The following is a 22,828-nucleotide window of genomic DNA, read 5'->3' as shown; positions in this document are numbered from 1 at the left end:
TCGGGGCGGAGCCGCGGGGACAGGCCGCTCCTCCCGCGGGGACACGCGGCTGTGGGGTCGTGGCAGCGTGTTGCCCTCTTCCTCCCCCGGATCGCTGTCCTGGGGAGCTTCTGCTCCTGCTTGGGAGGCATCGCTTGCTGTTCCTTGGGGGAAGGGACGGGAGGAGGGCTCCTGCTGCTCCTTGATGATGTCCAGCCCTAGGAGGGCCTGACATGAAGCCCCAGGTCTTCCAGGACTTGCAAAGACTTCATCCAAAAGTTCCTCGCAGCTGTCTTTTCATACAGCTATTTTATTGTCACCTGCTGTGTTAAAGAAGTGAGACAGGCTTGAAGGTATTTTTATGAGCCCATGCTACTTTTAGTTTTGCTTTTGAAAAGAGGCCTTTCTCTGATCCTTGGAACTGCACTTACTTGGGCTTCAGATGGTTCAAGCTGCACGTCTCACAAATTACTTAATCATTGCAGCATATTTAGATCAATTAGTGCACATTAGTTTTTATATGGGGTGTTATAAAGCAGTATTTTTAATTTAGGAACCCCCTATTAGTTGGGATTGGAGCACCGAATATCATTTAAAGAAGGATTTGACTGTGTTAAATACCTGAGAGATGAAGCTGGGGAGTAAGAACCGAAAGAACTTGGGTGAGAGTTTTTTTTTTTTTTTTTAGGAAGTGAGTAAGAGGAAATGATCTCAGGTTGGCATCACAGAGTATAACCCACGTGTGTGGTGGAGGGTTTGTTTTTTAACAACTTGTTCTTTTTGCAAGCAACAATATCTTGCCCTCACGAGGGAGACCTGTGCCTGTCCTCAGCACATCCTGTAGCATATGGGAGTTGTGAAGGTGAGAGGGTTATTTCTGGTGACTGCCAAGCTTGAGCAGAGTTACATCACAGCAGGAGAGGCTCTGTTTGCTTTTGTAGGTCTTGTTGGGGGTGAAGAGATGAGCAATTGGAGCTGGATAGACTTGAGACAAGAGACTCTGGCAGTAAATAAGTTATGGTAAATGATGGGGGGAGCAGTAGTGCTCTGTGTATTTGTAAGTAAATTATTATCCATATATTGATTCAAGCCAGAGACTTTTGTAACTGCTTTTCACAGTTTTTCAGTGAGTGCCATATAGATCTCTCTCTGTCCGTGTAAAACATGCCCAAGTTTTGCTCAGCTACCATTCATTTTTTACCTGTTACTGGAAAAAAAACCCAAGTCATAATAACTAGGAGATTTGTCACCTCTTTAGTCTGCAGTTTATGAAGGTCATTATATACATTTTTGAAGTTCAGCTCTGCTCTCCAGTGTGGCACTTCTGCATTTTCAGTTGCACCTTAGCTTTGTGGAGAGCTTTATGTACCTGAAGATCACTGAGTTGTGATAAAAAACCCCACTTATTTTGAACAAGACAGTTGCAGGTTGACTTGAGAACAAAGCCAAGACAAATAAAAAGAAAGCAAATATAACATAAACTTACCTAGGTGGGTTTTGGCTTGTACACCTTGAAATCTTTCTTGTAGGAGAGTGGAGGTGATTCATTTATAACTTCGAGTTTATAGGGAGAAAAAAGGGACACCTGGCTAATGATTTCTTTCCTGAATTGTGTGTGTTACTGCACTACTTTTTCCATTTCATTTTTGTAAATAACCAAAAAATCTTTTTTGGTAGCTGGTTTGGGTTGGTGGTTTTTTGGTGGGGTTTTTTGTTTTTTTTTTTTTTTTTTTTTGATTTGGTGTTCTAATATCCATTGTGAATAAATGATGCTTTTAAAAAATGATTTATATATAAATCACCTTGAGATTAGCTGATGGGAATTTTGGTAATGTATCTTTTATGTGAGGCAGGCCTGGCCCGTAGATCTTTGCAATTACAGTTCTTGGACTACTTTTGTGTCATTTTTGAGTATTTGTGAATTCAGCTATCTGTTGTAGAAATGACAGAAATATCAAAAGGCTCCTGTTCATATTTTTGCCTCAAAATTCTGAGAACAATTTAAAAGGCCACTTAATTTGAGATTAATGAGGTGGTTGATGATGTGGAATAATCTTTTCTTACTAACAGTGTCTCAAATAAAACTCTCCAAGAAAAGTAGTAAGTATAAAACAAGTCTTGCAGATGTGTTTGTTAGCAGCTTCTCAGTGAAACACTTGTCTGATGTGGTAAGTGGCCCAAACAACCAAGTTGCATTCAAGTTCCTAAACTGAGTAGAATTTAGTGGTTGTGTATGTTCTTTAAACTGAAGTTTATTTGATTTTTTTTTTCTTTTTCCCCACCCATGATCTCTCCTAGTTTCTTGTTTGAGTAGAGAAACAAGAAGGCAGCTCTCTGGGTTTATAGTACACTATTCTATGTATCTAGGAGATGACAGTTCACCAGGTGAGAAGAGCTGAAAAGAACTTACTAGGAATGACTTACACTTTCCCACGCTGGGCCTCAGCTCACCTCTTTTCAACTTTTACAGGTAACTGGAGCCCTTCTCCAGACAGGCAAGGTAAACAAATGTATATTCTTTCAGGCAGTATATGAAAGACAGGCTTTGTTTATGTCTGCCCAGTCAGTAGAGCTCACATCATGCTTTCAGGTGCTTCAGTAATTAGAAAAATTGCTGACAGACAAAACTGGAAAATAAATGACATGGGCTCATTGTTGTTACTACATTTAAAGCTTTTAACTTCACCTTAACGAGGTGCCAGTTCCACTCAGGCTTAACTGTGTCTTGCTTACCTCCACAGCAGAGCCAGTTCCTTGCCTTAGGAAAAGATGGGGCTTGTTACTGCTGAAAATAAGTGTCAAGCTAACTTTTCCTTGGTTTTATGAAGAGTTGGTAATTAGTTACTCTCTCCTGTAGGAAGATGAGCTTCATGGTGGCTCTCAGTCTTGGGAAATTGGATTGCTGGTAGTTAGGAGAATGTTGTCGTCATAAAAGTTGCTGTTGCTTTTCCCAGTTGTTGAAATCCCTGGCGGCTGAAGCAGATATCCTCTATCCTGCTGGGTTTTCCCAGACTTGGCTAATATTCATTCATGTGCACCGTGTGTAGTGACATTGTCTCTTGGAATAGTATCTACATTATTGCAAGTGTTGTCTTGCCTGTTTATCCCACATTGCCCTAAGCTTTATTTACATGAGAGTTTTGAGTTATTGGCTGGGACTGGAACTCTGCCTGAAAATGCTTCACCTATAATGCAGCAGAAGCGGTTGGTTTGTGGCTTCTCTTTGATACAATGTTTTCATTAAGTGAAAACACAGAGAAGGGTATTCTCAGAAGATGTTAGTGTGCTTGTTTTGGACGTAGCCCTTTCCCCCAGTGAATCAATCATTGCACAACTCGGCATGACTGGCATTCCTTGATTGAGAGGCAGAAGCTCCAGCTTGCAGATCAGAGTGGTGCAACCGATCGGAATTCGGGTGTCCCAGCAAAACCCGGCAGTGGAAGCTTGTGGGTGGCCTCAGTGCTAGGTAGGTTTTACAGCTGTAGATCTTTAACAATGGATACTTGGGAAGAAAAACCCGAGTGCAGTTTGTATTACCTCAGGGAGAACTGCTAAAACTGAACACAGATACATTTATGAAAAATTAAACACTTCACAAACTCATAGAGCTTTAAAACTCATAAGGGAAATGCTAATGGATTAGAAGTTTGTGACTTTTTAAGCAAAGCATAACTTCAAGAACCCAAAGCTTGTATGTATCTATATAATAGGTAAAACTTTCAATCTTTAAACTGTTGCACAGGTGTTCTTTGGAAATACTTGCGAGTGGGTTCAGGTTCAATTTACAAATACGCACCTACTTCCCCCACCCACAAAAAATAACCCCACCGAACAGCCTGCTTGTGAAATAATACAAGTGGGCAGACTAGAGTAGTTACCTTTTTTTAAAAAATAAGTAATCGTGTGACAGCATTTGGAAACAAAGTAGTCACTGCAGTTTTAAAAACAGGCTCCTGATGAAAGGGAAGAGGAAACCTTGTGTTTGGACTTCTGAGGAAAACACTGGTGTGTACCTTATTGCCAAGGACTTCTTCAGGCTCTGCTTTCATTTATGTCTGGAGTTACACAAGCCATGTATCTGTCCGTATATTTCTTCTTTCCAATTTAATTCTGCCCATTATTTCCCAAATAAATCAATTTCATTCTACATTGTGAGCAAATGCTGCTGTCCCTATATACAACCAGCATGCTTTGTGTCCCAGAAGTTGTATTCTCATTCCCTTATTCTGTGATGTTTGGGTCTCTGTAGTAAACTGCTTGTGGTGGGAGGAGCAAGGGTTAGGTGCTGAGCATTCACTCCTCTGCCTTTGTTTCTCCTAGGTTCAGGAGAAAACACCCGTGATCCTTGAGGACAGGAGAGCTCTCTATTCCAAGGAGACTTTAAAGCTAAACACAGACCAAAAAAAGGAAGGACCGAGCGGTCACGTAGCTCCTACACTCAGGGAGGATAGCTGAGAGAGACAACCGTATGTTGTGTTTCTTGCTGTTGTTGCAGAGGGCACAGCAGCTGAGGGGGGCTGGCCAGAGGATCTGTTCCTCAGTGTGTGACCATTTGGATGGGGATTTGGCCCGAGAATAGTGATATTTACTTGGATTATGGACTTTCTGTTGTCCCAGCCTGCATGTTAAGTGATGAGCAGGCGTGGTCTCCTTTTGCTGTAGCAGATTTAAGTTTGTGGGTTTTCTTTTAATACAAGAATAATGGGAAAATCTCCTGTGGGTTATCAGAATGTTGCTGACAAAAACATTGAATGTATGAAGTTCTGTATCTCTTTTCCAAATAATGACCTTTGATATTAAAATATGTCCATGAGATGTTACAGCTTTGGTTTCAGCAGATATTTTGGAGGGGGAAATAAAGCAAGGTACATTTCCATAGTAATTCCTTAGCAATTCTTATGTCTTCATTGATTTTTCTTTTATTACTATTATTTTCCGCCTCTTCATCGTAAGCCAAAATGTTTTGTCTGTGGAAATTTACATTGGTTTTGAAATGAGGTGGAACATTAGTATAATGAGACTGTATAATAATGAAAGTAGGCTTAATTAACCAGTTATTTAAAGTAGTAATGACTTTTAGAGTCATGTTTATGCTGCAGCTGCAACTGATTTAATCTTTGAGAGAGCTGTCCTTGTTAGGAGCTTTCTGATTAATGTAGAATATTTCTGATTAATAGTTAAGGTCCTCTGCGATATGGAAAGGGAAAAACTGGTTTTCTTCCTTCTGTATGTATATTAAAGAAACAAAAGAAAACTTTAGGATTCTAATCCAGCTGAAAAAACTTGTTTCTAAAGAGCCAGAGAGATTGAAGCAGCTGATTTCCCCCTTTAGGTGAGTGCACTTAGAGTGAGTGTCAGCATCTTCCAGTGAGTGTGTGAAATCTCACAGCACTGTTTGCTTGATGAAGATAGTTTTAATTATTTATGACAGCCACTCTTGAAAATACTATCAAGATTTATGTAGTCTGGGATCAGACTGCAGCATTATCTCTGGAAAAAGTGGGTAAACACAGTTCCATGAATCATGGCTATATTGATAATTTTGTACTGAGGAGACAACCTTCATGATGAAATAGCTCAGAGTCTACAGTCTAAAGTGTGTAATAGAGGCTACATAACAGAGCTAAAAACCCACATGTCTATGGCATAATGTTAGAAGAAAAAAGGCAGTTTTAGAGAATATTTATTTTATTTTCAATTTCAGTCTCTCATCAGCTTCTGAAAATTAGGTGTTATAAAGCATAACACCTACACTGTGAAAGGAGCTTCTGATAAACCACAGCAGCTTCTTGTTAGCCACTCTCTATCTGAGCAAGAGCTGAATGGCTTATTGATCATATTTCTTCCCCATATGCTTGCACATTTTTTTGGAGGTGAGGTAATTTTGGCTAAGTCCTTGTTTTGTGGATTTGGCCATTTAGGTGGCTGTGGGATGTCTTAAGGGCTTAAGTGTAATATCAGTGCAGGGGAAGATGGGAGATTTAAATCACTGTGATTATGCTGGTATAATTCAGCCTAGTGGGTTCTTATTACATGTAAAAAGCCTTTTTCCAGTAGTTTCATAAGAAGTAATTTGAGAGTACATTTAAAAATACCAAGCCAACAAAGCAAACCCTCCAAAAGCAAGACAGCTGTTCTAGAAGAAAAAGGGGTTATTTTGCAGTTACACTTGTACACTGAAATGGGTTTAATTATCTTGACTTGAACTGCTTCGTGTAAACAAATAATTTGTGACTTCATCACTTCAATCCTGAAATAAATAACAAAAAACAGTTGTCATGGATGGAAAGGTCCATTCTATGCTGCTGCGTTTTGGGTTCTCCTCAGTCTAATGATTTTTATCGTGTACACAGTTCTTTTTTTGCCATTGTCTTAAGCTCATTTGAATGAGGTGTAGTCATAGGACAAGAAAAATGGGCTTCCTTACTGCTTTCAGTGATCCTGTCAGTAAAACAGTGATTCAGCAGTATTCTGTATTTACTGTAAGTACAATTCAGGAATCAATTCTGCCTAGTAATACAGATAGCTGCTGTGTGGAGTTCTCCATGAGGAAATCATCCTGTGTCTTTTGTGGATTGTTCATATTGCAAGGAGTCTTGTGACTCCATTTATTTTTAACTCTGTGGACTGCTTGTTTACCTTTGAAAAGTGACAGTTTTAATGTCATTCTTTGTCAAACTTTCTTTTGAGGAAAGCAGTATATATAAGAAAAGCTGACTTACTGCTTTATTTTACCAAATTAGAGTTTCAGGAGGTTTTTTGCACAGAATGTGAGTTTTCATTGAGTTGTACGAAAGTAGTTGAGCAAAACCACTGAAGTGTCTTTGGTGATTAATCAGATAGAGACTGCTGAACATACTGATTTTGTCTGAAGGAAAATTAAATTCAGTATTTCTAGGGTGAGTTAGAGGAGAAGCAACAAAATTTTGTTTTATGATTGCTTCTCTATCTTTAAGCCTAATATGTTTTTTTAATATCTTGGTTATTGAATCTGTGGAATCGAATCTCTTGCCTGCATGGTGCATATTTTAATTTGAAGGTTTAAACCTTCTCAAATATTATTTCCTAACCAGATTGTGCCAGTTGTATTTTCTTCTAGAAGAGGAGATCACACCATCCTACAGAAGTTGATTTTGTAGCTTGGGATGTTAATTTCACAGGGTGAACTATTTGAGGAGCAATTTTTAATCTTCTGGGTATGCTGAAGTTTAAAAAAGACTCACTTTGGAGCCACGAGTGGAAAATACAGAAAGAACGTGAAATGTAGGAATCTTCATTGTATTCCAAATGCAGCATTAATTGTTAGCGCATCTGAATGTAGAGAATCATCTTGCTGAGTTCAGGAAGGCATTTTGGCAGGCTGACTGGCAGGGTTGGATTGGAGCTCTGTGTTGAATGACTTGCCACAATTTAGTGTATCAAAATGTATTTTATTGGAATTTAATTAGTTTTTCCTTCATGTCTCTTGGCAGTTAGAAATATATGGACTATAAACATACTAATGCACTTCTGTAGAACTGTATTGACTGTTAATTTTCTTTATCTGTGGCATAAAATCGTCCTCCACATGGGGAGGGGAAACAAGAATGAGCCATTGTCTGCTGCCTTGATGTGTAAAGACCTGCAAGACAGGCTAGAGGTTTTTCTAGCTTAAAATTTAAGACCTGCCTTTGACTCTGGCTGGAAAAGCAATTAACTGGTCTGTGAGCTAAGTGTGAAAATTGAGTAATGGAGGAAAGAAGGGGTTTTAGTTAGTTTTTTAGTGTTCTGCTATTGTTAAATCTCTTTAACATCAGTGACTGGCACTTTTTAGAGGGTGCCTCTGATCAAAGATTCAGTATGAGTATTTGTAAGACTGAGACCTAACAATGGAGGTGCTAGAACACCATCACCTAAAGCCAGAGAAAATTAGAGTTGGCAGTTTTTAATTACTTTTTTTTTAATGTGAAAACTCTTTTGGGATGCTCGGGGACGGTTACCCTATGAAGAACAAAAATCCCCAGACAGCTCAGTTTAAAAGGTCTTGGAGGTCACCTGTAATGATGAGACAATGATGTAATTGGTTTGCATTACATTATTCAAGTCATCATCTTTCCTCCACACTGAAGCTTTTAGCCTGTGTGAAGAAATCACCGGTGAGAATTGGGCAGTAGCTTCACTTTAGGCTGTGAACTGTCATTTCGTAAATGTGAAGCAGAATTCCACATCCAAATTCTGTAATTCTGAAGCTGTTTGGTCTAATCAGATTTGAGGAAGCTATCTGTGTCTGTTGTGGCTTTTTTGGACAAACTTTTCATCACTTTCCTTACTGAGCTAACCCAGCTGGAGGTTTAGAAAGGGGTAAGAATCTGTCCAAGGGTAATCACAGCTGACGTCATTCGTGTTCCTGACTGGCTTGTTTCTTTTGCAGATCCCTTGCAGTTGGCAGTAAATCAGGCTACAAATTCTTTTCTCTTTCTTCTGTGGACAAATTAGAGCAAATCTATGAATGCAGTGAGTATCTTTTTTTTTTTTTCCCCTCTCTTTTTTAATCCCCTCAGTTGGCTTAATGTGGGGAGAATAAGAAATGTTTCATTTTTTCACAGGTTGTTTGAAATTGGCCTAAAAGGAACCTTGAATGTAAATATGACACAAATACAAAGCAGTGATTGAGGGCAGGGTACAATTATAAATCAGTTCTGTATTTAAATTTAGCTGGTATAGTGTGAAATTCGAGAATAACGAGAGCTCTGCTTTTCTAATTTTGAATCCATTAGACAGGTTACATAGCTGCTGGACATAAAAAGAATAATTTACTCATGAGAGAGTGTCTTTTGGGTCTTTATACTGGCTGTTGGGGCATGGAAGCACTGATAATGCTTTTATCAAATAAGAAAACAAAGACTTCATTATATATTTTTCTATCCTAATATTTTCTGGTAGAAAATTATTCTTTAACGTGATAGCTGCAGGCTTGCTCATCCAAAAGGGTGAATAATTCAGATTCCCATAACTTCTCAACACTGATCACCGTTGAGTAGGATCTGAGATGAAATGGAGGGAAGCCTGAGGGAGAAGTGGTATTCCCTGTTCTGCCAGCAGTTCATAGACTTCCCTTTTTTTTGGTGCTAATAAGTCAACTATGAATGCTATGCATGCTTTCTTGTAAACTCCATGTGAGCAGGTGGTACCAACTGCTGTGATGTCAGCATTTATAGTGGGGATCCCATGACAGAGTTGTCCTCAGACTCCATTCCCAAAGTGACCTGACCCTGTGGCATCTTAAGTTTGGAAATGGGGTGTGATTCAGATCACCTATTACCTGGGATGACAGCCTGCTTCTGTACACAGTCAATGGAGAGAAGTAATTGTGAGGTTCAAATTAGGTACCTGTGGTCAGGTTAAACTGTGTTGCAGCTACATCTTCCTATTTGAGTCATGGTCTGGTTGTACTGGTTAGTAAGTGGCTTGGATTCCATTTTCTGCCATGTAGTTTATGTGCCTGACCTCTGCAGTATGTCAGGCACTTACAGTATCTGGCCTGGTATCACCCCAGGAGACTTGGTGAAGATGATTCCTCTTACACAAGACACTGAAAAATATCCCGAGAGGTCGGCTGCACTGTGCAGGACTGCATCTTCTGGGTAGTCCTTGAGACAAAAAGTACAGGTTGGATAAAGTGCCTTGTTCAACATCTCACAATAACCTGATAAAGCAGTTGGAATTGGAATTTTGACCTGCTGATTGCAGTCTTGTCTTCAAATGGCTCTGAGATGCTTGTGTTGACTTAAACTCTTTGATATTTTAAGTTTTCTGAATGTTAAGTCCATGAAAGCTGAGCACAGAGTATGAGATAACATTTAGTAGAATGTTTTGGGTTGGAAGGGACCTTAAAGATCATCCAGTTCCAGCCCCTGCCATGGGCAGGGACACCTTCCACTGTCCCAGGTTGCTCCAAGCCCCTTCCAACCTGGCCTTGGACACTTCCAGGGATCCAGGGGCAGCCACAGCTTCTCTGGGCACCCTGTGCCAGGGCCTCCCCACCCTCACAGGGAAGAATTTCTTCCATATGCCTAACCTGAAGTTCCCCTCTATGAGTTTGAACCTGTTACTCCTTGTCCTCTCACTATGGAAAATTCAATGGTTTGGCCTGTGGAAGCCAGACAGTCTTGGCTCAAAGCAGGTCGAAATATTGAGAGCCGTTCATTTTCTTTGTATGAGTCAAATAATGTTCAGTCTTGGACTTGCAAACCGTGCCTGTTAAAACTTGGTATGAGGGTGGAGGGCTTCCTGTGCATTGGGTACCTCCTTTCCTCAAGGAAACATATCTTGAGGCCTCGCAAACATGGTGCCTCCCACTTCCCAATTTAGTTTAAGTGGGTCTAAAGACTTCTTGTGTTGAGTGAGCACTGTTAAGGACCCCTCCCTCTCTTCTGGAAGATTGATCTGCTAACTCTTGTGTAGGTGTTTAAACTAAACTGCAGAATATGCCTCAGCTGTCTTGGGTTTGAGAGAAATAAAAAAAAACATGGGAGATTTGGCTGCTCCCATCACTGACTTCTCCTGTGACTGCAAATCTCCTGACTCCCTGAGCAGTTGATCCCACTGTAAAAACAAGTATTAGATTGGAGAGTGCTTTAAGGCTTAATGAATGCTTCTAACATGCTTTATGTTCTTGGATTAAAAATGGAATAAAGGCACAGCTGATCATAATCTAGCTGGCTCTAACCAGCTCTTGTCTGTGATGCTACATGCTTGTGTTTATGAAACTAATCTTGTTATGTGTTTGCTTGTTCTCCCCTCGATGCCGAGACTTAATTTGTTTTGCAGTTCTTTTTGTTGTTACTCTGTTTTGAACATGAGTTTCTGGCAATGCTCAACTGTGTAGTGTAAAGGAGATAATATTAACAGAAGAAAAAACCGTGAGTAGCAGCATTGCTATAGGGCTTTAGTGCTGCTAAAGGTATGATTAATTCAGGTCAGCTGAATGTAGGATGGGCAGTATAGCCTGGTACTCTCTTGAATAGGTGCTGTTGGGAAGCATAAATTACTTGGCAGCTGTGAAGAGATTTTATCTCTTCTTCCTGTTAAAGGAAGACAAAGGAGCAGAGGTGCATCCTGTATTTTTAAAGTGAATTTAATTAAATGCCCATCACAATGTCTTTCTGTAAAGGTAACTGTCTGTATTGTAGTCTTTTTATGGTGAGGCTGAAGGATTATCAATACCTTTGAGGCATTTTGCTTATTGAAAATTTTTTCTTCTGTCTGGTTGCTTAGTTGTTGATAGTGCTCTTCCCTGTGTGCCTTCCCTGCTGCCCACCCTTCCCATCACAGCAGCATAGGAGAGCACTTTTTCTATATGAATCCCTGCTGCTGTTCCTCTTCTGAAATACCAGTTCTCCTGCCTGCCTGGGAGGGTGACAAATCCCAGAAGCTGTGTCTGAACGCTGCTATCCCTGGATGGGGAAAGAAGCTGTGCTCGCCCTGGAGCAGGGAACAGTCAGACTGTGGATTTTGGGTCTCTGTGTGCTGGTCTTCTGACTCTTGTAAAAGGATGTCATCATTTTGCAGGAGTCCAGGCTTAGATGGAGAGCTGATAACCCATCCTGTAAAATATTTGAGAGTCTTTTATGTAACTACTCTGATTCAAGGAACACAGACCTCTGCATTTCAAAGTCTCTACATACATTTATTGAAGCAGATTTTTGTGTTTCTTTTTCATGTGTTTTGTGTAGTATCGGGAAAATGGAGAACAATTCCTTGAAAACAAAGTAATTACTAAAATGCATTATCTCTGTTGCTCAAGAAAATTGAATTTTCAAAGCCTCTGTGAGCTATTATGTCTTCTCTGGAAAAGTACTGTATTAAATACAAGATGCAGATAAAAGTCAATTATGTTGTATGGAGTACTGAAAGTGCATAGTGTAAACCTGCTCCTTTTTCATAAGCAGGCTGTTTCTCTCAAAAAAAAATGTAGAACATTAAATATTTTGTGTTCATTTTCTTGAAATAAACTGCCCAGAAAAAGCGCTTTGAAAGCAGACACGTCCCACACTGATAGCAGTGTCATATTCTGAGAATGTTGAACAGAACTTTTTCATGGAATTTCTGTCACTGCTGATGGGAACAGTGCAAATTAATTACTTAATGTTTCTCTTGGCCAAAACAGAAGCCTTCAGAAACAAGCTCTTTTGGGTTGTTTGGTTTTTGTTGTTGTTTGTTTTTTTTAACTGGCAGTTTTATGGTTTGGAATGTGTTAAGCATTGAGCTAATCCAGAAGCTGACTCCTGAAAAATTTGTTTTGATGGATCAAGGCCAAAGGCTCAAGTCCCTTGTCTTGATTGGGTTCTGTAATGAAAGGGCAGGTGTAGCCCATGGCTGTGAAAGAGCTGCAGAGCATGGTAAAACCCTCTCCTGCTTCTTGCTGCCCTGAAAACTGTGTCTGCTGTGTCCCTGGGGCTTTTGGAGAGGAGCTTCTGGGGATGGGAGAGGGAGGCACAGATACCAGGATAACTGGTGGTGGGACTTGGCCTCCTGCCAGCTTGGTCCAGTGCTGGGGTATAATCAAATGCTGTGGAAGTGCTTCTTTGCCAGAGATCCTGCACTCTCCTCCCTCCTGCTGTCTTCCTCACGCAGGGATTTGTGTTCCTCCTTTGCTTTCAGTGCTCCCATGGTAGAACACTTGGCAAATCTGATGTTTTATGGCTCTGCATGAATACTGGGCATCAGTGATTCCTGCACAAATTGCTCTTAGGGCCTGTCAGGTAAAAGATGGTATGTGTGAAAATGCTAATTGGTGGCTGCAGCAGTCTTGTGGCAAATGAGGTTTACCAGCTTTTTTGAGTACTGTAACCTTTCTTTCTTCATGGAGAGGTATATGGAAATGCCAGGGGTTTGGGTCATCAGAAACCCTTGCATACTTTAAAAACAAAACCCAAATACACCCACAAAAAAAGCCCAGGAAACATTTGCTTTCCTAGATTTCTGCAGAGATAAAAAAAGACTGCAAAATTCTGGAATTGACAATTTTTTGGGTTTCGTAGCTTTGGGGCTTTTTTTCTGTTGGATTCTGGGCATGGGGGAGTAGACACTGTTCTGAAACACTAACTTGTGTGACACCTTGGGGAAGGGGGAGGAAATCTTTGGAAATCAGCACTCACTGTGTAGATTTTCTGCTTTCAAAGCCTGTCCCGTCTCCCACTTTGACTCTGAGCTGTTGTGGCAGAATGTTTGTGGTGTTAGGCTGTATTTTTACATAGACTGAATCTATGATTCTGTGATTTTCTTAGACAGTATTTCCTGTTGATGTGCATCATTCTTCCTCCCCTGAAATCTCCCTCTGTATTTTTCCCTCGTTCCTGTGATCCCCCAGCTGACACAGAAGATGTGTGCATTGTTGAGAGGCTCTTCTCCAGTAGTCTGGTGGCCATAGTTAGCCTTAAAGCTCCACGCAAGCTGAAAGTTTGTCACTTTAAGAAGGGGACAGAGATTTGCAACTACAGTTACTCCAACACCATCTTGGCTGTCAAACTCAACAGACAAGTGAGTAGTGATTTTGCCTAAGTGGAAATGTGGGAAAGGGGCTGTGGATCTTACTCTGGCACTTCCTCTGCTGATTGGTGTCTCTTCCTTTGGTGACAGAATTGCTATTTGAAATTTACTTGTGCTTTTCCAACTGTGGCTTCTGTATGTCATCTCAGTACTTGTATTTGGTTAAGTATTTTTGGTTCTATGCTTATGTATTGACATAGGAAAAGACCCTGAGTAACATGGACATGCTTTGAATAGGAGGTTGGACTAGAGACCTCCTGAGGTCCCTCTCAGTGTGAATCATCCTTTCATCCTAAATGTGAAAGTATGTGAGACTAACAATTTCTCTTCAGGCCAAAATTTAAAGTTATCTATTAAATTCTTAGCTTTTTAAGTACTGTTTGCTGAATTCTTCTCAAAAAAATAAAATTTTTTTAAAAGGCACTCAGTGAATTTTTTGAGTTAAGTAGCTGGAAGTATAGTTCACTGTATTAATAAATCATTAGTAGGCTCTTCAGCAAATACAGACTTCTCTGTCTTTAGTCAAACTAGAGAGAATGGCATCTGAAGGAGAAAATCTTAATGTCTGTCTTTGCCCCCAAAAACTGAGTGTGGGAGGAGGGGTTTCCTGTTTAAAGTCATGAGAGAAATAGTGGCTAATTTGATTTCTGGCACAGGGAGTTAGTGTTAAATGAGTAATGTCTAGTTAGTCATCCATATGTAGTCTACAAAGTGTAAATGAGATTATGAACTTAATAAGAGTTTAAAAAAAAAAGCCATTCACAAATGGTTATGGAGACATAATAAGCTTTATGAATGGTTAAAAAGTCTTGTCTGTTTTCCCTGTTTAGCAGAAGCAGAAAGTAATTTCCATTATTTACACATGTAAATTGGTACAGAGTAAGAATTAAGTGAAGTTTTCTGGCTTGCTGACTTAAACTAGTAATGGGAATGACTTCAGTTTGCACTGGTGAGATTGAGGGAAGTGGGGTGCACTGGTCAGTTCAAGTGACCACATGCAGTGTGTGTGTCAAGAGCTGGATCTTGTGTATCTTCTGTCAGACTCCTACTTCTCATCAGGTGGTACAGCCTCTTCTCTATTGGAAGGTACCTGCTGCATTTTGGCATAGAATTTTTTTAGGATTGATAAATAGCTTTTTGTCCTCTTTCCTTTTTCTAGCGGCTGATAGTATGTCTGGAAGAGTCTCTTTATATACACAACATACGAGACATGAAGGTATTACATACAATCAGGGAGACACCTCCCAATCCTGCAGGTAAATACAGTGGTAGAATCAGCAGAACTCTGAAAAGTGCTTTCTGTGTCAGTGTATGAGGTTCCCTACAGGGAACTGTTGTGTTGTTAATTCTGCTTTCAAATAAAATAACAAATACGAGTGTTGTCTGAAAGCGTACTTGTTTGATCCAGCTGAGAACAAGTAGCAGACTCTGCCTTGCACTGCATCTTCCCAGTATTTTGGTCTCCTGGAGTGGTTGTGTTGAAATGTTAGAAAAAAACAGGAGAGAGAAAAACTGGATTTTGACAGCACTTGGTCTATTAAAGACTTTGTCAGGTTAATGCTTTAGGAATCATGGCAGACACTGGGAAGTTCTACTGTTTAATCAGTTATTGTAACTCTCTTGCTATTCTTCCTTTTCTGTTTTGTATTAAACTTATGGTAAATAGTTGAATATGTATTGCAGGTTGACTCTGAGATTACTCATCTTTGGTTCTATTTCTGTTGATAATTTGAGTTATTGTTGTGACACTTAAGCACAGAATCAGAAAGTTTTACTGCATAGGTCTTGGAATTTGCCTGTTTCTAATTCTGTTTCTGCATCCCTTCTAGGGTTGTGTGCTTTATCAATAAACAATGATAATTGCTACCTGGCCTATCCAGGAAGTGCAACTATTGGAGAAGTACAAGTCTTCGACACCATCAATCTAGTAAGAATCTTTGAATGCTGTTTTCACCTTTAAAGATGCAGATTTTGAAAGTTACTTAACTTGCTCAGAGAGGAATTACTGGACGCTTAAGTTTCTGTGCATCAATTTGCAGCACCTCTTGCTTCACAGAATGTCAGCAAAGAAAATACAACTGCTAATACTAGATTTGATGAATAGAATTGGGCATCTGGGTGAAACCAAGTAATTTCTATTTGAATTGTCTTCCTGCTGCTCGTACTCTCTATGCATATGCTGCAGTGATAATTTTATGTACTTAGCAGTTACTGAAAAAGTATTGAATCTGTTGTCCATAAAGTAAGACCCATATTTGCCTTGAATGTGCTTAAATATGCAGTCTCAAGCTGCACACATGTAGCTTTTAACCTGCACTGTTCTAAGGTTCTATTTTGTTGATTTGCTGCAGAGAGCTGCCAATATGATCCCAGCTCATGATAGTCCCTTGGCTGCTTTGGCATTTGATGCAAGTGGTACTAAACTTGCCACGGCCTCAGAAAAGGTAAGGGAGATTTTGATTGCCTTGCCAATATTGATAAAAATCGAATTTGTTGTTAAGTATTTTAAGTTTGTGTGTGCCCTGTTCCATGTGCAAGTGCCAGAAAAGAAGGCTTACAGTTACAATGGGAAATCTGAGTTAAGATCTGTTAATGATATTTGACACAATTTCCGTGCTGTGAAACGTTGGATAATAAGGTTATTTAAATAAAACATTTTAATCTGGCTGTAATTAGGGCAGTCCTCTGAGTGTTCCTCCCTTTAGTGCAGGATGCTTATTAGAAATTAGTTGTCTTGTTTTGATGCTGCCTTCCTAATGAAAACAAGACAGTTAAAATCCAAATAGAGAGAAGTGCCTCGCTAGTCTTTGGCATGTGATGACAAATCGTTCATGAAATGTGTATAAATTAGAGAGTCTGAAGCCTCTGCTCTTTGAGTAATAAGCTTAGACTATAAAGGTATAACTGATCGCATCTGATAAAGGCACAAAGACATCTCCAAGTGACTGCACTCGTGGTACTTGTCTAGTGTGGTCGTTTTCATGATCAAATATGGTGAGAAGGGCTGGTTTTGATGCACAGCTTGTTCTCTACATTAGTAGCTCCCACCTCTTGTTTCTGTAGTCTTCAAACACATCCTACAAACAAGCTCCATAAATACTTCATATAGTATCTGGGGTGCATCACAGCAATGAGTCACCAGCAAAGTGGTTTGCTGCTTCTAGTTGTACTCTGCTTGCTAGAGCTAATACACAATGAATGAACTTGAAATGAAAAATGATTTTTTTTTTTTTTTCTTTACAGGGGACAGTAATAAGAGTGTTTTCCATTCCAGAGGGACAGAAACTCTTTGAATTCCGAAGGGGAGTGAAGAGGTAAAGTTCAGCTGGGTTAATTACCTGATGCTCATTCCTTATGGTTGATTTCCAGTATGTTCAGCAATTGAGCTGGCATCCTGATTTTTTGCTTGTTTTCATCTTCATTCATCCCTGCATGTATGCTTATAACAGTTTTCAGCTTGAATGTTTTCCAATTTCATTCCCTTGGACTTGACTATTCTACAAATCAATCCTGTCAGAACTGTACTCCCTCTTGCCTTTTAAAAATTTATTGGTGAGGGAACTTGTTTAGAGTGGGTCACCTTTTGTAGGATATATTATATTCTTAGGGCAATTGGAGGCAGTACATCTAATATTCTCACTCTCTTCTAAATCCTTCTAATACTGTGGCCATTGATAGCCATTGTAAAATGGTGGTGTGGTTTGTGGTAACAGTAACTCTCTAGTTCTACTCTACTTTATACAGGGGTAAGACTGAGTTCAGATTGCTACTAATTGATCCCATATCTGGTAAACATCAGAGCTGAACATTATTAATCTTATGCTTGAGTAGCCTCAAGAAATTATCAGAGAATTCAGAATACTAATTATTTAAGAGTTTTTTTCTTATTTGCAAAGTAGTGGTGACTTTAGAAACCTGCTTAATTAAGCCAAATACTTTTACTTCATTGTTTTTCATCTCTTTTTTTCTTTTTTTCCCAGGTGTGTGAGCATCTGTTCATTGGCTTTCAGCATGGATGGCATGTTTCTGTCTGCATCCAGTAACACGGAGACGGTGCATATCTTCAAACTTGAGACTGTGAAAGAAAAGTAGGTTTCAAAGGTGCCTTAGATTTTTCAAGGAAAAGGTTTAGAAGTTGACTGTACTCAATAGGATGAGTTCTCCAAAGTGTGGAGAGACTTCCTTTGAACACTTCTGTAAAGTAAAGGGCATAAGAAGTCACTTATGAATCAGGAACTGCAGCTGAGCTGTGTACTGTTCTCCCACTGAGTAGAAAAGGTGTTTTTCTGCCAAAGAGAGCTTGGCCATCCTTCACAGAGGAGTGTGGAGCAGTTTTAACGTTTTCAGTTACATTTGTTTCGCCTCCCCTGATATCCATATGGGAAGAGCTATCTCAGCAATGCCTTCCAGCTGCATGTAGGGGGCTTTAAAAGGCACCAGGTTGTAAAATGTTCCTATTTATGATTTGAGAGGACAGTCTTAATTACATTTCAGTGGAAGTTATTGGAAACAATGATTTGCTTAGTGATAAACAGATTAATAAAATCCTGAAGCGTGGCGCTTCCCAGTAGATTCTGCTCTTGTATAATGAATGTTATAAAATGCAGTCTTAAATGCAGAAATATCAGTTTACAATCAAGCATGCTTAAATAACAGGCTGAGAGTATTGGAGGACACATTTTGTCCTGCAGCACAAATGAAGTGCGTTAGAATTCTCAAGGGTGTTAGTTATTTCTGAAGAGAAAGAAGCTGCTTAATATCTTTAAAAATAAAATGTTTTCAAGTGTTTGCACACTTTTCTCTCTAAGGTGAAGGCAAAGTTGGTCACTTTTCTCTTCTAATTTGTAGACCTCAGGAAGAGCCTACAACCTGGACAGGTTACTTTGGAAAAGTGCTGATGGCCTCAACGAGCTATCTGCCCTCTCAAGTAACTGAGATGTTCAACCAGGGTAGAGCCTTTGCTACAGTCCGTCTGCCCTTCTGTGGGCACAAAAACATCTGTGCACTTGCCACGTGAGTACAGAAACGGAGCCTGCCCTCCCCACCCTGCTGGCTTGTTTGGGCTCTGGAGAGGCAGCCACTGTAAAACACAACTTCATCTGCAGCAGAGCACCTGTGATCATTCCAGTTTAAGAGCAACGTGTCAGAGCTAACACCTCACAGTCATGAGAGAGGAGGAGGAAAGGGCATAATATTTGGATAGGAATAGCCCATTTCTAAGTGTTGTTTAGAGATGTCTTCTAAAGGTGTCTTAATTTTGGAACAAGAATACTGAGAACAGACCCATGGGCTTTTATGGCATTTGCTTCCATTAGTGCTGTGGGGAATGATGCTGTATGTTGTTAGTGAATTGCAAAATTAGGCAATCCAGCCTAACCATTAAAGAAGTCTTTGAAAGCAAGTTCATATAATTCTTGTCTCTAAAACAGCGTAGCATTCATTAAAGTTAATTTTGAGGACTAAATCTAATCTTTTATGCTGTCTTCCTCAAAGGCAGGTCCCATTTGGCACAGCTACCAAAGCAATAAGATGAGCAGTAGTAAACTTATTTTGTGAGGGTTTTATAATTTTTATGCTAAATTGACTTCATGTCTGTACTCTCACTCCTCTGATCTCAAAGCACCCTTTAAGCAATAATTAAGCTTTGTAACATTTCTCAAATAAGTAAATCCTTCCCGTTAGAATATTTGTCTCTGGAGTTGCACAAAGCTTGATAACTGGATGGTAACTTCTCAATCTGTTTTACTGAGTCACATGTAATTGCTTGATTCCTGTGGCATCCTGTTAGCCCCAAAATGTGGTTATGCTGTAATTTTTTTACACACAGTTCTTTCCTGGGTGCTCTAACTGTTAACAGCATTCCCTGTCTAGGAGCAAAAGTGCGGAAAATAATGCCTTAAAGTCATAGAATCATTTAGGTTGGAAAAACCCTCTGAGTCCAACCTTTAAATCATGGGAAGGGAAGGGAGTGTGTATGCTATTTAATAATCTGTTAATTCATAATCTGTTAATTAATAACCTCTCCTCTAAACCTTTCTAGAATCCAGAAGATCCCTCGTTTGCTGGTGGGAGCTGCTGATGGGTATCTCTACATGTACAACCTAGACCCCCAAGAAGGAGGCGAGTGCACACTAATGAAGCAGCACAAGTAAGTCCACATTAGCTGAGAGCTGTTGTATTTTATTTCTTCTCAAAATCCAGTTTGTTCTCAAACTTAGTTCTGTTCTAGAAAAGTCTAATTTACAACAGCTCATTTCTTCAAACTAATCTTTTTCCAGACCTCTGATATGAATGAGTAACTTCAGAATCCCCCTGAGCCTTCCTTCTAGGTATCCACTACACCAAGCACCGCTTTACCAGCAGAAATTTAACCCTGTCCCAGTGCAGGGAGGGATCAATCGCTGTTCTCTCTGTGCTCCTGTTTCCTCTTGGCACTTTGAGTTGAGTTACTTAAACAAGAAATTGAAACGAGTGACACCGTCCTCTTCATCAATAAATGAAGTGGTTACAAACATGAGAAAGATCTTACTCTGACTTCACAGAGGGGAAACTGGCCTATGAAATTATCCCTGTTCTCTCTCTGCTGGTGTCCTTATTAAACTTCCTTTTGCATATAGGCCAGGCAGCTGCTGTTCTGTAATAGTACTGTAGAGCACTTAGAGAAATAGGACAATGCACTGTTTTCCAGTAAGAGTTGGCAGGAAAAGCTGGGGTAATACAGTCAAATTACTTGATCAATCATAGAATTAAAGATAATAACTCATGATGGTAATTCAGGTTTGCAGCTTTGGTCAACCTACAATTATGGTCAAAAATCATACATTTATCTGAACATTTTAAGGCATGACCTCTGGTTAGGGATGAAGTAAAGCCTCATAGAGGGAAGCTTTTACCAAGCTGTTAATCTTTGAAGTGCTCTAATTTTTTCTCTAGAGGGTTTTCTAGTATCTGTGTATGAAGCAACCGCTTCTGCTGTGGACAGAGCTCAAGACAATCTATAATATTGCTGATTGGAATGGGGTTTTTTAATCATGCAGTCTGTTTTGAGTCGTCTTTTCCTACTATGAGCTACTAGGACTTAGATCCTGATGCTGTGTCAGAAGCAAACATGATGCTGATGAGTCTTCAGAGAAATACCAAGTGTTGTCAGGTGCCTTCTTGCCAGGCCTCTGAAAAGGAGGGACCAACTTCCTCCTGTTGCATTTCTCTATATATTATTCTTGCACATCAGGTGAAATATTTTCCTGTAGCTGCCAGCTCACGCTGCCTTGTGCCCAGGCAGATCCAGCTAACCCCTCTCTCCCTGGCAGGCTCGATGGCAGCATGGAGCCCGCCAACGAAATTCTGGAGTCTGCATCCCACGACCGGCCCTTGGTAGCGCAGACGTACAGTTCCGCTGTGACTAAAGGTACATACGTGCCTTCCTCACCCACCAGGCATGGTAAGGAGAAGGCTGGGAATGGGGCAGGGAGCACCTCTGCCTGTTGCTTCCTTCTAGATGGCTGCATGAGCTGGTCCACGTCCGCACCGAGCTTTGCGTAACCGCGCGTGTGAGGTGGAGCCTTGGTGAGCAGTAGGAAAAGAGCACTTGTGGTGTGCAGTAGCTTTCTGTAGCTGGATCACTTGTCTTTGCTGCTTTCTGGGTAGAACTTTTTCTGGAGTTGTGGTTGATTGCTGTAGTGATAGTTTCAGTACTTGCCACATGGTTCTTGAGGCAGTTCTGCACCCAGCCCTTGTGCAAAGCATCTGAATTATAGCCCTGCTCCCTTTTTAACATTTTTTTTTTACAAAAGGTTGATAAATTCTGCAATTGTTCCTTTATGGGAACAGCAACCTTTTAGCCTGATTCACTGCTCTGTTAAATCAAGAGGATGAGAACTTGGTTAATGCTGCAGCTCTCCAAGTCAGTGGAGCTTTTGCCACGTCGGGCACCCCAGTTAGTGCCTCGCTGCAAAGGGAGGACAGTCAGTACATATCACGTGTGTACTGCACTGCGTCAGTGGAGACTGAAAACATCAGCCTGCCCAAAGCTCCAGTATGCGTTGCACACACACAGGAGTTTAATTTTGATCATGAACTGCTCTTGGCTTTGGAGAAGCACAGTAGTGAAACAGAGTCATGATAAAAGCAAACATAGGGTGGCAGTGAAACTATTTCAAGTAATGCCTGGTACTTCAGCTCTCCTCATTCACTCTGGATCCAAGCCTTAGTTTGTTGCTGCTGATTCCCCAACTCCTTGTTCCTTTCTCTCCAGCCTATACGGATGACCTGGGTGCTGTGGGTGGAGCTTGCCTGGAAGATGAAACCAACTCACTTAGATTGGACGAAGACAGTGAGCATCCCCCCATGATCCTTCGGACAGACTAAACTTGGACCTGCGAACTCACTCCTGAAGCAGAGAACACTGGCTTGATGTTTCTTGAGGAATCTCGTGTTATGCTGCTATGAACTTTGACATGAGTTGGGAGAGAGGATGACAGACTCTTACAGTTTTAAGTCGTAGCTGTAGTTCTAATTCTATACAATTGGAAAAATATATGGTTTTCAATTCAGTGGCTTTTAATCTCGCTTATCTATTTTAGCTGTGTTTATTTTTTTTGTTGCCAAAACCTGCTGTTTGTGCAGCCCTCAGAGCCTACTTAGCTTTGCATGCGTTCATGTGCCAAGCAAGCATACGAGGGGGAGAGAGAGAAGCCACTTTATAACAAACTCAAGTTTGTATTTTTTTTATATATGTATATAATATTTAGCCTATATAAGGAAGGAGTAGAGAAGTGGTTCTGGAAGCTGAGACTAGTTCTGCACTGACAAAGGTCCAAATGGTTTCCTGTGCATGGGCTTGCAGGCATACCTAGTGACTGACATGCAACCTTTCAAATGCAATGGCCTGGTTTTTTGGGTTCTCCCTTCCCTTTCCTGGACCATTTTGTTAATTAAAATTCCTTCTGAATGTTGTGTATTTGTGGGACTGTTCTGTTTGTTGGGATGGAAAACTGGAAGTGTTTCCCTGCGTAAGGATATAGAATATAGAAAGTGCCTTTACAGGGAAGGAAAGGAATTGCTGCAGGAAGAAAAGCTAGAATTGAGGGAAGGATTGTTAGAGAATCTTGTCTGTACACCTTTGGTACTTGGGTGTCTGTAGCCTGTAGCAGCTGATGAGCTTGTGGGTTTTTGAGAAAAGACTTGGAATGCACTTTCTTTCTTTCCTGTAGATTGTCCTATTTTCTTGGCAGAGTAGCAATAACCTTTTTTTATACTTTTTTAAATTATCCAAAGCAAGGATTCTGTCAGGCTGGAGGGAAGTCCCTGTAGAGTTTGG

The 22,828-nt window shown here is 40.3% G+C and overlaps 1 protein-coding gene across 4 annotated transcripts; it reads left to right on the top strand.

The window, feature by feature from the left end:
• The first annotated feature begins 687 nt into the window (after positions 1-687).
• Positions 688-22,468, top strand: WIPI2 (WD repeat domain, phosphoinositide interacting 2). 4 transcript variants are annotated; one of them, XM_017734094.1, is made up of 13 exons: positions 2,559-4,445; positions 5,157-5,311; positions 8,390-8,472; positions 13,331-13,500; positions 14,669-14,765; positions 15,339-15,436; positions 15,861-15,953; positions 16,753-16,823; positions 17,490-17,597; positions 18,358-18,522; positions 19,550-19,657; positions 20,820-20,950; positions 21,764-22,468. In XM_017734094.1, exons 2-13 carry the CDS (start codon positions 5,208-5,210, stop codon positions 21,874-21,876), a joined length of 1,341 nt encoding a protein of 446 aa, XP_017589583.1. In that variant the 5' UTR covers positions 2,559-4,445; positions 5,157-5,207; the 3' UTR covers positions 21,877-22,468. The 4 variants fall into 4 exon arrangements, with proteins under 4 accessions (XP_017589586.1, XP_017589583.1, XP_017589584.1 ...); XM_017734095.1 differs by having other exon boundaries at positions 4,300-4,445; positions 20,820-20,917; XM_017734097.1 differs by lacking the exons at positions 2,559-4,445; positions 5,157-5,311 and adding an exon at positions 688-841.
• Positions 22,469-22,828: the final 360 nt, after the last annotated feature.

The sequence above is a fragment of the Corvus brachyrhynchos genome, unplaced genomic scaffold, assembly GCF_000691975.1.
Source record: "Corvus brachyrhynchos isolate BGI_N302 unplaced genomic scaffold, ASM69197v1 scaffold5, whole genome shotgun sequence".
Taxonomy (NCBI): Eukaryota; Metazoa; Chordata; class Aves; order Passeriformes; family Corvidae; genus Corvus; species Corvus brachyrhynchos.
The sequence above is the reverse complement of the archived record's forward strand: the minus strand, read 5'-3'. Positions and strand labels throughout refer to the sequence as shown.

Coding starts and splice junctions, on each gene's coding strand:
- WIPI2 (XM_017734094.1), top strand. CDS start 5,208: ATGTATATTAAAGAAACAAAAGAAAACTTTAGGATTCTAATCCAGCTG. Junction 15,437..15,860: donor TCTTCGACACCATCAATCTA/GTAAGAATCTTT, acceptor GATTTGCTGCAG/AGAGCTGCCAATATGATCCC. Junction 20,951..21,763: donor TTCCTCACCCACCAGGCATG/GTAAGGAGAAGG, acceptor CTTTCTCTCCAG/CCTATACGGATGACCTGGGT.